Source organism: Microcebus murinus, chromosome 27 (genome assembly GCF_040939455.1).
Source record: "Microcebus murinus isolate Inina chromosome 27, M.murinus_Inina_mat1.0, whole genome shotgun sequence".
NCBI lineage: Eukaryota > Metazoa > Chordata > Mammalia > Primates > Cheirogaleidae > Microcebus > Microcebus murinus.
The window spans coordinates 14,827,776-14,841,901 of record NC_134130.1 but is presented as its reverse complement, the minus strand read 5'-3'; the positions used below and the strand labels follow the sequence as shown (position 1 = coordinate 14,841,901).

The 14,126-nt window shown below is 37.2% G+C and overlaps 1 protein-coding gene across 1 annotated transcript in view; it reads left to right on the top strand.

Annotated features, from left to right (window-relative positions):
• Positions 1 to 9,970, top strand: part of ENPEP (glutamyl aminopeptidase) — a 66,657-nt gene extending 56,687 nt beyond the window's left edge. The window contains exons 19-20 of the mRNA XM_012766191.3: positions 7,620 to 7,698; positions 9,170 to 9,970. Coding sequence (XP_012621645.3) covers positions 7,620 to 7,698; positions 9,170 to 9,322 — 232 coding nt within the window. The 3' untranslated portion in view covers positions 9,323 to 9,970. The remainder of the gene's footprint in view (positions 1 to 7,619; positions 7,699 to 9,169) is intronic.
• Positions 9,971 to 14,126: the final 4,156 nt, after the last annotated feature.

Sequence of the window (14,126 nt, the reverse complement as noted above, 5' to 3'; positions counted from 1 at the left end):
AGTATAATATAGAATACAGAATAAAAATCAAATATATCCCAAAGAAACTTTCAAACATTAATGAAAAGACCGTTACCATCTGTAATCCCCACATGAGGACACAGCCTTTGTCCTCACCTCCTAATCTCTCCTCCCATCCCGCAGAGCTGCCTACCTGATAATGACTGCCCGAGGAAAAGGACCAGCTGCAGTGATAACTCTTGTGTCTTTCCTCTTTTCTACTCTACAATTCACCAGGGTGCCACTGTGTCCATTTACATTTCTTTTCCTTCTGAGACCCAGATTATATCTCTAGCTGTCAATCAAGATCCACTATATTGCTTCTGCTTATTTGTGATAATTTTTTGCCTTTTTCATTCTTGTGACTATGGAGTGTAACTGCTCATCCATCTCTACGAAGATTGGTTGGTGAGAGCATGCATGTGCATGTGTGTATGCATTTTCATCTGTTTATAATTATTTCAATGAAATGCTTGGTTTAGAATGAATAAATCTACCTATTAGAACACTTGTTATCTGGAGGTAACAGTTCATACCATGCAAGGTAATTTCATCCATTTTGAAAGATGTATGCCTCATGACCTGTACCGTGTGTTTTATTTTAATCGAAAAGACCATAAAACTATCTGGGTATGTGGATAAGAAACCTGCATAGGCCAGGCACGGTGGCTCACTCCTATAAACCTAGCACTCTGAGAGGGTGAGGCAGGTGGATTGCCCGAGGTCAGGAGTTCAAAACCAGCCTGAGCAAGAGCAAGACCCTGTCTCTACTATAAATAGAAAGAAATTAATTGGACAACTAAAAATATATAGAAAAAATTAGCCAAGCATGATGGTGCATGCCTGTAGTCCCAGTTACTCGGGAGGCTGAAGCAGGAGGATCGCTTGAGCCCAGGAGTTTGAGGTTGCTGTGAGGCTAGACTGATGCCACGGCGCTCTAGCCTGGGCAACAAAGTGAGACTCTGTCTCAAAAAAAAAAAAAAAAAAGAAACCTGCATAGATGAAACAAAATGCTTACTTTTAAAAAAGGAAAGATAAGTAAATAGTGTTCTATTTGCATAATGAAATGGCCATTTATTGTTAAATAAAGTATTTCTCAAGGCCTATTTGAATTGATCTGGTGTGATTTATTTCAAATAATGCATTTTTCATTTTTAAAAATTAAAAATTGTATACTTGACAGAGTATAATATAGATCATTGTATACTTCCGAAAAATTAAGTAGAAAAATAGGTTTTTCTTATCATAAAGGTCATATATATCTGGCCTTAAAATAAATGTATTAGACCTAATAACTGAAATTTTTTAAAGAAAAATAAATTGATAAACTATTTCCAGAAGTAGTTCCAAAAGCCTTGCCTAAGGCTTTTAGTATTTTTTCCTTGAGGCAGAGTCTTCCTCTGTCACCCAGGCTAGAGTACAGTGGCATCATCATAGTTCACTGCAACCTCAAACTCCTGGGATCAAGCAATCCTCCTGCCTCAGCTTCCCAGGTAGCTGGGACTACAGGTGTGTGCCAACCTGCTCCACTAATTTTTTCTATTTTTAGTAGAGATGGGGTCTCGCTTTTGCTTAGAGCTCAGGATAGTCTCAAACTTCTAAGCTCAAAAGATCCTCCACCTCGGCTTCCCAGAGTGCTAGGATTATAGGTGTGAGTCTCTATGCTTGGCCACTTTTAGTATTCTTTCCCAGTCTAATGATCTAATTCTCATGAGACATTATTTCAAATGGCTCCAAACATAAAATTATATAATAAACACATGTCTAATACACAAAACACCCAATATTAATTATGTTTGGTTTTAATAAATAGAATTTCTCCATAAAAATTGCATAAGACAAATTAAACAAAAATGAGTCAAGCTATATCCAAATATTTCCAAACTCTTGAATGTTTTCCAAATTTTAGGATGAATAGTTTTACTACCTCCATTTCCAAATTATTTATTGTTACCCTAAAGTAGATAAGCTGTTTTTTAAACAAAACTTTTGTTATATGAATTTTTTATGTGATTTTTATGACAACAGATGACCACAACACTAATGTCTATGCCAGTTTGAGACTTAATCACAAAGATCCAAAGATACTTTTGAAATTATTCTTTGCTTTTTTTTCTTCAACTAAACTCATAGATGAAACCTTGAACTTGAATGAGCCCCATAAGTCAATAGTATAGTGTGATTTTAGTTCATGATTATATATGAAAAATGAAGTCAGCAGGAGAGACTGAAACCATTTAAATACTACTTCATAAACAAAATAATTTAATAAGCACTTAAAAGGTTTTTGTGCATCAAAATCATTTTTTGATACCATAATAATAATTACATAAATATTAAGTTCAAACTAGACCTGCCCTACAGGAAATGCTCAAAGTGCACTATAGGAACAGAACAATAGATACCCACCAGTGTGAAAACATCCAAAAGTTAATGCTCACAGCTCTTACAAAGTAGTAGCATAAGAGGGAAAACAAGGCATCACTCAACATGATGAACAGAACAGTATACCACATATCAATACTAACTCTGAACATGAATAGCCGTAATGCTCCACTTAAAAGACGTAGACTGGCTGAATGGATGAAAAAATACAATCCAATTATAGGTTATCTTCAGGAAACCATCTAACTTATAAGGATTTTTACAGACTCAAGGTCAAGGGATGGAAAAATATTCCATACAAATGCAAACCAAAAGCCAGCAGGTACAGCCATTCTTATATCAGATAAAATAGACTTTAAGTCAACAATGGTAGAGGAGGACAAAGAAGGTCATTATATAATGATAAAGGGAGCAATTCAGCAAGAAGACATAAAAATCCTAAATATATATGCACCTAACACAAGCACTCCTAGATTCATAAAACAAATTCTACTAAATCTAAGCAACGAAATAGTAGCATCATAATTGCTAGGGACTTCAACACTCCACTGACAGAACTGAACAGATCATTGAAGAAGAAAATCAACACAGAAACATTGGACTTAAATAGGACTCTAGAACAAATGGACCTAACAGACATTTACAGAACATTCTACCCCAAAACTATAAAATTTATATTCTTCTCATCAGTACATGGGACATTTTCCAAGATTCATCATATCTTAGACAACAAAACAAGTGTCAGCAAATTCTGAAAAATTGAAATCAAACCATGTATCTTCTCAGACCATGCTGGAATAAAACTAGAAATCAATTCCAAGAGAAACTCTCAAATGTACACAAAGTCATAAAAATTAAACAACTGAAAGATCCTTGAGTCAATGCTGAAATTAAGAAGGAAATAAAAAGATTTATTGAACTGAATGACAAAGGGAACAAAAGCTTTCAAAAATCTATAGGAAACAAAGGCAATTCTAAGGGGAAAGTTTATAGCCTTAAATGCTTTCATCAACAGGACCAGAAAGATCACAAATTAACAACCTAAAGTCATATCTCAAGAAGCTAGAAAAAGAAGAACCAAACCCAAGGCCAACAGAAGGAAAGAAATAACAAAACTTAGAGCATAAGTAAAGTAAATGGAAAGCAAAAAACCAATGCAAAAGGATCAATGAAACAAAAAAGTAGATGAACAAAATTGATAGACCACTAGCAAGATTAACCAGAAACAGAAGAGAAAGGACTCATGGTCAATCAGAAATGAAAAAGGAGACATTACAACTGATAACACAGAAATACAAAAAATCATCTGTGAATATTGAAAAAAACCTCTACTCACAAAAACTAGAAAACCTAGAGGAAATGGAAAAATTTCTGGAAACACACAAGCTCCCAAGCCAGAATCAGGAAGGAATAGAAATCCTGAATAGACCAATCATCAACAATGAGATGAAGCAGTAATAAAAAAACCTCCCAACAAATAAAAGCCTTGGATCAGATAGATTCACAGCCAAATTCTACCAGATCTACAAAGAAGAGCTTGTGCCTAACCTACAGAAATTTGTCCATAACATCAAGAAGGACAGATTCCTCCGTAATTCTTTCTACAAAGCCAGTATCACCTTAATACTAAAGCCAGGAAAGGATACAACAAGAAAAGAAAACTACATATCAGTATCCCTTATGAACATTGATGTAAAAATCCCCAAGAAAATACTAGAAAACTGAATTCAAAAGCACATCAAAAAGATAATTCAACTATGAAACCAATAAATGTGATTTACTGTATAAACAGAGACAAAATTGAAGACCATATGATCATCTAAATAGATGCAGAAAAATGCATTCAATAAAATCCAGCACACTTTCATGATAAAAACCCTCAATAAACTAGGCATAGAAGGAACATTCCTCAAAATTATAAAATCCATATATGACAAACCCGCAACCAACATCATACTGAATGGGGAAAAGTTGAAAGCATTCCCCCTAAGAACTGGCACAAGACAAGGATGCCCACTACCACCACTTTTATTTAACGTACTACTGGAAGTCCTAGCCAGAGCAGCCAGCCAACAGAAAGAAATAAAGGGCATGCCAATTGGAAAAGAGGAGGTCAAATGATCCCTGTTTGCCAATGATATGATCTTGTATATAGAAAACCCTAAAGACTCCAACAAAAGACTCCTGGAATTGATAAATTTGACAAAGTCTCAGATTACAAAATCAATGCACACAAATCAGTAGCATTTCTATATACTAATAACAGTCAAGGTAAGCATCATTCAAGGACTCAGTACCATTTGCAAAAGCTACAAAGAAAATAAAATACCTAGGCATATACTTTAAACAAGGAGGTGAAAGACCTCTACAAGGAGAACTACAAAATACCACTGAAAGAAATCACAGATGACATAAACAAATGGAAAAACATCCCATTCTCATGGATTGATAGAATCAACATTGTCAAATCGTCCATTCTGCCTAAAGTGATCTACAGATTCCATGCAATTCCCAATATAGTATGGTCATAGTGAAAACTGAATGAAAGGTACATTATGTCATAAAGGGTGTATAAATTAATAATTTAAGAGACAGATTACTTACAGGTGATCACAAGGTATCACAGGAATTTGGTGGCTGAGGTCAAGTGAAGAAAATATCATTGGAAATAAAGTCAAGAAACTAAGGAGCTGGGATGTTATATTGATCATCTGTGAGCACCTTGCTATCACCCAAGATGATGTCATGGCTTGGAGTAGAGAGACTAAGAGTCATGTGTCAAAGTGTATCATAAATGAGAGGGAGTAACCTGAAGAAACAAAAGGATTTTTTGTTTTCTTCTTTAAATTTTTTATTTTATTTTATTTTATTGAGACAGAGTCTCACTCTGTTGCCCAGGCTAAAGTGCCGTGGCATCAGCGTAGCTCACAGCAACCTCAGACTCCTGGACTCAAGCAATCCTTCTGCCTCAGCCTCCCTAGTAGCTGAGACTACAGGCATGCGCCACCATGCTCGGCTAATTTTTTCTATATATTTTTAGTTGGCCAATTAATTTCTTTGCATTTTTAGTAGAGATGGGGCCTCGCTCTTGCTCAGGCTGGTTTCTAACTCCTGACTCTGAGTGATCCTCCTGCCTCAGCCTCCCAGAGTGCTAGGATTACAGGCGTGAGCCACCGCACCTGGCCACAAAAGTTGTTAAAGAGGGTGGAGGAGTAATGTTCTGGAAGCAGCAGTGGGGAGCATCAGCACAACAATCCCATTTCCTGACCTGGTGCTGCAGAGGGTATGGGAAAATAAACATCCTCTAAGGGAGAAGTAGTATTCATGAAGGGACAGTTCCGGGGGCCAGGTGAAAGGATTCGAGAGATTGGGAAGATCCAGGAAACATGTCAGAAGAAAGGAAGTATACACATTTAGGGGCAGTGTTACTAGATGCCTGAGTCACATTTTGGACATTAGGGATGAAAACCACGGTGGATTTAAATCCAGCGGTGTCTGCGGTAAGAGTGGGCATTGGGCCCAGGACACTGAAGATCGTGGTTGATTGCTAGAACATTACATCATTTTCCCATTGGTACATTTTCATTCCTTTGCTAAGTTCATGCTAGCATATTTCTCCCTCTTACTAATTTGTAAGAGTTCTTTATATAGTAAAAATATTTGCTCTTTATCATATATGTTACAACTATTTTTTTCCAGTTAGTGCTTGACTTTTGTTTATGGTAGGTTTTCTTTTTAGTATAAAACTTTTAAATTTGTATAAAATGAACTTTATCAGTTTTTGTCTTAATGGCTTTTACTTTTGCTATGTGATAATTTTTAAATGTAAAATTTTTCTTACTGCTTTATTCATAGATGTATTTTCTTTTTTTCTTTTTTTTTTTTTTGAGACAGAGTCTCGCTTTGTTGCCCAGGCTAGAGTGAGTGCCGTGGCGTCAGCCTAGCTCACAGCAACCTCAAACTCCTGGCTCAAGCAATCCTCCTGCCTCAGCCTCCCAAGTAGCTGGGACTACAGGCATTCGCCACCATGCCCGGCTAATTTTTTGTATATATTAGTTGGCCGATTAATTTCTTTCTATTTATAGTAGAGACGGGGTCTCGCTCTTGCTCAGGCTGGTTTTGAACTCCTGACCTCGAGCAATCCGCCCGCCTCGGCCTCCCAGAGAGCTAGGATTCATAGATGTATTTTCTTGTACCCTTCCCCAACGTTCCAGTGGCGAGGTTTATGTATAATGTTGTGCTTGTTTCTCTTGAGCTATGATTAGTTGCAATGAGATTTTTACCTCTATTACAACCCTTTGTATTATGGTCTATGAGGAAACCTCTGATTCTTGCTCTTGAAGAGAGAAAATGCAAAAAGAATAGAATAGAATAGAATAGAATAGAATAGAATAGAATATTATCTCTAAAATTCTATCTTGGTACTTAGCTATAGGTGTCTTTGCTTAGCCAGCCTGACATAGATTATAATCCCCAAAATGCAAGTAGCTAATGAAGCCATTTGAAAGCATAATATATAGCCTATATTCAAATTTCTGGACCAACAGGAAGATGCGTAGAGTATTCGTTAGGATAACGGTGCCGGAGCTGTCCTGCTGGAACAGAAACAGAGGTGCAGCAGCAGCAGTAGCAAGCACACGTGTGGGTAATTATCTCCCACTCAGGTTAGACTCCTGAAGTGAGCAGTCCAAGTTGTGAGGTTGGTCCTACTTTTTAAGGCTAGGCCATTATCCTATCTGTGTGGTTGCAGCTGAATCACTGGTAGTCCATGTTCCAGCCTGGGAGGAGAGAAAAACCCAATAACTCAAAGGCAAGCAATTTCTCTTTATTCAAGCAAGGAGAGCAAAGTTGAATTTACCATTTGCACTCATGTTCTGTTGACGAGAGTTGGGTCCCCTCTCTACACCTGGGTACAGGAAAGGCTGCGAAAAGTAGTTTTTAGCTGGGTGCTCACGTGTGCAAGAAAAAAGAACAGATTTGGGGAACACAGCAAGCAGTCTGCCGCATCCGAGGAAGTGGTTGAATTTGTCTCCAAAAAGAAGTGCAGAATTTACTGAGAATTTCTCCTGCATAGAATTATTTTAAATTAAATGAGTTTCTTACTGTTTTGCTTACTTTGAAAATTACGTTTAAAAAGAACCCCACAAAATAAACAGGCAGTATCCACATTTAGAGAAAAGATGTCAAGTTCTGAGCACTTACATTCCCCTTCTCTCCTCTGAATTTCTCTGCAGATACACACTCAATGACAGAAACCTCGGCCGGATTGTCACAATAGCAGAGCCATTCAACACTGAACTACAGCTCTGGCAGGTAAGAAGATAAATTTCTCTATATTTGTCTAAAATGGAATGGAATTAAATTTTTTTTTTCCAAATAGATATATTATCTCAATTCAAATCACAGAAGACAATGAGAAACAAATAATTCTTTTTGGTTTTGTCTGTTTTTGAATTGTATATATCTAAGGCGTAAAACATGATGTTTTGATATGTTTATCTTGATAAGTATACATAGTGAAGCAAGAGATAATTCTTATGTCTATAAAATGTCCACCTACTTTGTTTTCTAAACTGAAAAAAAAATTCAAATGACTAAGAAACAAAGTTTAAAACATGATGGGGTGAGGGCTTGGAAGGCTGAGGCAGCCACAGGAAACGGTCAGCTCACCGAGGCGGGGCAGAAGGTCCCTCTTTCCTGGTAAATGTACGTCTGGAGTAAATTGGTCAAAATTTGATTCCATTCACATTCATAGTTTTGGAGTTTCAAAACTAATCACAAATCTTTCAGGTTTCAAATATCTCAATTCCTGGGGGCAAGGAAATGTCTATTAATTTTGAACAAAAAGAGATCATATGAAGTTTTACTCTGCTTGTGTTAGATACTGGAATGCTAAGAATCTTCTGTATGTTAAAAAACCAAATTGGCTGGGTGCGGTGGCTCACGCCTGTAATCCTAGCACTCTGGGAGGCCGAGGCTGGAGGATCGCTCAAGGTCAGGAATTCAAGATCAGTATGACCAAGAGCGAGACCCCATCTCTACTAAAAATAGAAAGAAATTAATTGGCCAACTAAAAATATATAGAAAAAGTTAGCTGGGCATGGTGGCGCATGCCTGCAGTCACAGCTACTCGGGAGGCTGAGGCAGAAGGATCGCTTGAGCCTAGGAGTTTGAGGTTGCTGTGAGCTAGGCTGACACCACAGCACTCTAGCCTGGGCAACAGAGTGAGACTCTGTCTGAAAAAAAAAGAAAAAACCAAATAATTCTTAGTTTTGCACAGCAAATAATAGTATGGTTGCATTTCAGGAAGGGTTTTGGAAGTCAGAGGGAGGATAGAACCAAGTTTAACAGAGATTTTTTTTTTTAATGAGTACTTAATAAGTGAACTGAAAGTATATTAAAATACTCCAGATGCCCGGAGTGCATTCACTAAGCAAAAACCATCATTCCATGGGCCAGATTTTCTAGGGAATGCCTTGGGGAGTGTACAGAAAATAGAGAACCCAGAGAAACTGAACAGGCACGCCCGCCGCTGACACGCCCTCCGCTCCCAACACACTGAGCGGACTGGGTTTGACGTGTCGTGGGGATCCAAATGCCATGGGTGGCGATTTCTTCTAAGAGATAGCACAGTCCAAACAATGCACCAACAGGCGTAACTCCATGTTGTGCAGTGAGACTGACTTTCTAGGTAAGAAGGAAACAAATCCAGGTTGTAAATGAAATTTTGGAAGAATAATTTGGCTTCAAATGACTTTCCTAATTATTGCCCTCTCTTTTGTAGATGGAGAGCTTTTTCGCAAAATATCCAGAAGCCGGAGCAGGAGAAACACCCAGGGAGCAAGTGTTGGAAACTGTGAAAAACAATATCGAGTGGCTAAAACAAAATAGAGATGCCATAAGAGAATGGTTTTTTGATTTACCTAAGAATGGCTAATGTGTTCAAATGTTATAGTTTCATTTTGTCAATCTGTTGTTTCTCCTATTAAGCATTTGGTGACCTAATTTGCAAGCGCTATGGAGGAGGCCTTATGAACAGACTTTGCTAAGCACTGTGTTGATAATGCCTTGGAAAGCTTTTAAACGGTTCCTTTTTGTTTATGAAGGAACATACTAATAGAGTATTTAATATACTCGGGGATTTCTTCTAAGTGTGCTTCATAGGAGATTCTTTACAAACTGAAGAGAATTTAATAGTCATTTTAATGTCTTTAAATATCATTCTTTGTATCTTAAATCTGTGAAAATAGAACAATTTCGTCTTAGCTTTACATTTTTAGTACCAAAGAAATACCACTTAATCTTCTCTCTTGATTGATTTTTAAACTTTAAATACCAGTACTTGAGAGACCAATATTACCATTTTAATCTTTATTTTATTATTCAGAATTACATAGACCTAATATCATTTTATTCACAAATGTCTTACGACTTCAAATCCTACCAGAGTAACCTGGGCTTAAGTTTTACTCGAGGATTGCATGAATTAGCCAAAGAAACGGCTGTTGCCTTTGCTCTTATAAAATCAACAAGAGAACTCTCCACTCCTTTTAAAAATAAATATAAATGATTACGTTGAAAAAAATATTGTTTTCCAGTGTCACTTTACTCTAGAATAAAAATGACTGCAGTGTTCCTCAAATAATTCAGCACATCACAATGGTGATTCAAGAATCTGGTCTTTTCATGCTTGCTAGTCTCTCATTCATCATTCCTTACAAAGCTCCTTCAAATGTGCTATGAAATTACAGGGAACAGAGTGCTTAATTCTGCTCCATAGATTTCAGAGGAAAAAAGCTAAATAATTGGAAACAGTTCAGGAAAGAAGGAAGGCAGATCATTCCATAAAACTAAATGGAATTTGAATTTAGCATTGAGTTCACCTAGCAATCACAGTGTGAAAATGGGGAAAACACAGACATCCCCAGCATGATTCTACATATCTGAGGATGTATCTTATAGATAAATTTTATGTATAAACCCCTTAGATCCTAATCCATATAGAAAAGCACTGATCAAATTTATATGCATGACTTGATTAACAACTTCAATTTCATAAAAGCTGATGACAAGAGTATGTTTAATACGGCATTTGATGCCTAATAGATCCACAGTATAATTCCAACAGGTAGAAAAGATGGTAAATTATTATGTTTCAACCTGCTATATCTGGAAAATCTAAATTTATTTGGAACTTTCAGAAATATAAATTCATCTAGGATTGACTTGATGAGAATAAAAGCATATGGGAACAATTGAAACCTTAGCTTAGACTTTATTTACGCAATTATGTGCCGAATCATGTACTCTGAAACTTTATATACTTTCCTATTGTTGTTTCTTAATTATCACTTCTCAACCCATACAGCTCAGTCAATAAATTCCAATGTTTGGGGAGAAAAAGATATAAAAGAAAAAATTGCTAGACAAAAATATGTAAAATATTATTTTAAATTATTTCTGAAACAAAAACATATTGACATAATAAATCATCCGGAAAAACCCCACTATCCTCACAGAGATTAACATCCTAACTTCAAATTCTGACCCAAATCAGAACTAGCACTTGAAGTCTATGTATTGTTTCAAGTGGACGCATAAGAAGTAAGTTGGTTTCTCCTTCTATTTTATGAAATAAATACATTTCTGAAGGAAAAGTATACGTTTGAGGGGGATGGTAAATAAAACAGATTTCAACTTGCCTCTAAGACATTCTGTTTCATTCCACTGTAAGCATTAAAACTGAAAACACGTGGCTTGGTTCCCCTCACTCTGTGTGTGAAAGAGCTGCGTGCACTTGGTCACGGCACGTTCACTGGACATTGAGTCCTTCTCAAACAGTACCTGTTTACTATTGTGCTGGCTTGCTTTTGTCACAGTACTCACGGGACACAGAACATTTAATATCATGTTTCCAAAATTAAACCCCAGTAAATGTAAAGAATCAATATTAAAGTACGAAATATCTAATTTGAAGAATTAACTAGAAGATATGATAAACAGGGTCGTGTAGTAAGAGGTAGGGCCAGGGTGACTACCTCTCCTCTAGGCAGCCTACACCTGTATTCCCGTTCATTGCTATGTACCCAAATAAATATAAACTAGGAGCTTAAATAATAAACCATAAATGCCAAACTGCCAGGCAAGGAAGGTTTGGGAAGCAGGGATGAGAAGTACAGCTGGGTAGAAGATGATGGTGTTCCTACAGTTTACTCTCCTGGTTGGTGACATATTAGTCCAAGAGTAGATAGATACAGAGGAGGGGCAAAATTTTAGAGCAATAATTCTCAAAGGGGATGGAGCGATGAGGAGGGAGTAGAAGGGAGAGGATTAGAATTACTAGTGGAACTTTCTAAAACATGGCTAATCAATCATCACTTTTTTTGCTAGGCACCATTCTAAACACCAGCACTCCACATACATTAATTTTTACATTTAATCTTTATAAAATCTCCATGAAGTAGATACTGTTATTATCCCTACTTTACAGATGGACAGACTGAGATAGAGAAGCTGCAGCATGTGCCCAAGGCTATAAAAGTAGTACCTGGAACCCGTCAGGATTTGAACCTAGGCAGTTTATCACCATAAATAATCTGCATTTTAATGTATGTTTGAGTTAAAATATGGCTTTTGAAAATTGAAGCCACCTGGGTTTGAATATTGACTACTTGGTAGTTGAGTTACCTCAACCCCTCCCCTCTCCATTGCTATTTCCTTGTCTATAAAATGAAGATCAAAATATACCTGAATGGGCTAGTGCAAGGATTAATTACAAAACTGCATGTAAGGCTGGGCATAGTGGCTGACACCTCTAATCCTAACACTCTGGGAGGTCGAGGCAGGAGGATAACTTGAGGTCAGGAGTCCCAGACCAGCCTGAGCAGGAGTGAGACCCCATCTCTACTAAAAATAGAAAAAACTAGCTGGGCATGGCAGTGCATCCCTGTAGTCCTGGCTACTTGGGAGGATGAAGCAGGAGTCTGAGAGTTTGAGGTTACAGTGAGCTGTGATGATGCCATTGCACTATACCCAAGGTGACAGAGTGAGACCCTCATTCAAATTTTTAAAAAAAATGCATGTAAAGGATGCCTGTACAAGAAATAATAATCACTCAATAAACGTTAGCTGCTATCATTGTTACTATTATGTCTCGCAGGCGCCACTGAAGGCATTAGTTTGGAGAATATAATAAACTTAAGTTCAGGAATAACCAAATGTAAGAAACTGAAGGCACTAAGTTTAGGTAATGTGTTATACTACGTCATTGTTCACAAACAGCCACTGACCTTCTCTGGGAGAGGGCTCTACTGTCGTACCCACTGAAATCTAGCATGCGTATGTGACTGGCTTTGGCCCATGAAATATGAGTGAAAGTGATGCATGTCAGTTTCAGGCGGCATTGTCCAGAGTCAGCGCTTGGTTTGCCGTGTTCTCTGTTTTTATTCTGCTACTAGTAACGTCCCAGGTAGGGGCTGTGCTCTTAGCCCGAATTCCAGGGTGAAAACAACATGGAGCAGAATTTCGCCAGCACAGGACACATGCATCGTAAACAGGAAATACCCATTTGTTATTGTAAATCACTGAGACTTTGAGGTTGTCTGTTGCTGTGCCTAACCTCGCCTAACCTGCCTTATATAAACACCAAAGTAATACGCTACTTTACCATAGTCATTTATTTCTCATCATTCTCCTCTTCCTTCCTCTCTCTCAGGGGTCAGCAAACTTCTGCCTGCCTGTTTCTGTAAGGCCTAAAAGCTAAAAATAGTGTTATATTTTTAAATGGCTGAAAAAAATCAAAAGAAGAGTAATAGTTTATGATGTAAAAATCATATGAAATTCAAATGTCAGTGTCCTTAAATAAGTTTTATTGGAACACAGCCACATGCATTCGCTTAGGTGTTGACTACGGCTGCTTTCCTGCTCCAGCAGCAGTGCTGAGCTATCGCATACAGATCTCATGGCCCACAAAGCCTAAAATATCACCATCTGGCCCTTTACAGAAAAAGATTTTTTTATTCCTTCCCTCCTTTTGCATTTAATTCCTTTCCCTTTTTTGTTTTTACTTCTTCTATTTTCTAACCCAGATCTCTCAACATCAACACTACTGACTTTTTGCTAAACTTCTTCCAGTGTGATGAATTAGAAAGAGGATGGGCTTTGGCATCAATCAGACCAGATCTGATCTCAGCTTCACCCTTGGTAGCTGCTGGATCCTGGATAAGTTACTTTTAGTAATAATTTCATTGATCCTATTTTCTCATTTTAAAAAGATGATGATATCAGCTTCATAAGACAATTAAGGATTAAATGAGAGAGTGGTACATAAAACACTGAGCACAGTAATTGGCATACAGCAAGAGCTCCATAAATATTAGAATCCATTCCCTTTGCAAGTTACAAAAGAGATGTGGAAGTCAGAAAAGGCAGGTCTTGTATATTAAGTAGAAGGCTGAATGTTTAAATCTCATGTTATAGATTAATACTTTGCCATCTGACACTTAAGGGATGGGTACCACTTGTCAGAAATTAAAATATTTTTTTAATGCAATATGCCTTTGGTAAGAGATAATGCCTCTAGCAGCTATTGGAACTTTTCATAATACTTCACCTTATACTCATCCTATATTTGCTCATTTGAGATCTAATTATATCTTGCCTATTTGAAAAGTCCTTTCTGAATATTCCCATTTTATTAAAAAGGGAATGAGGAAGAAAACGACCATTTAATTTATTATAAT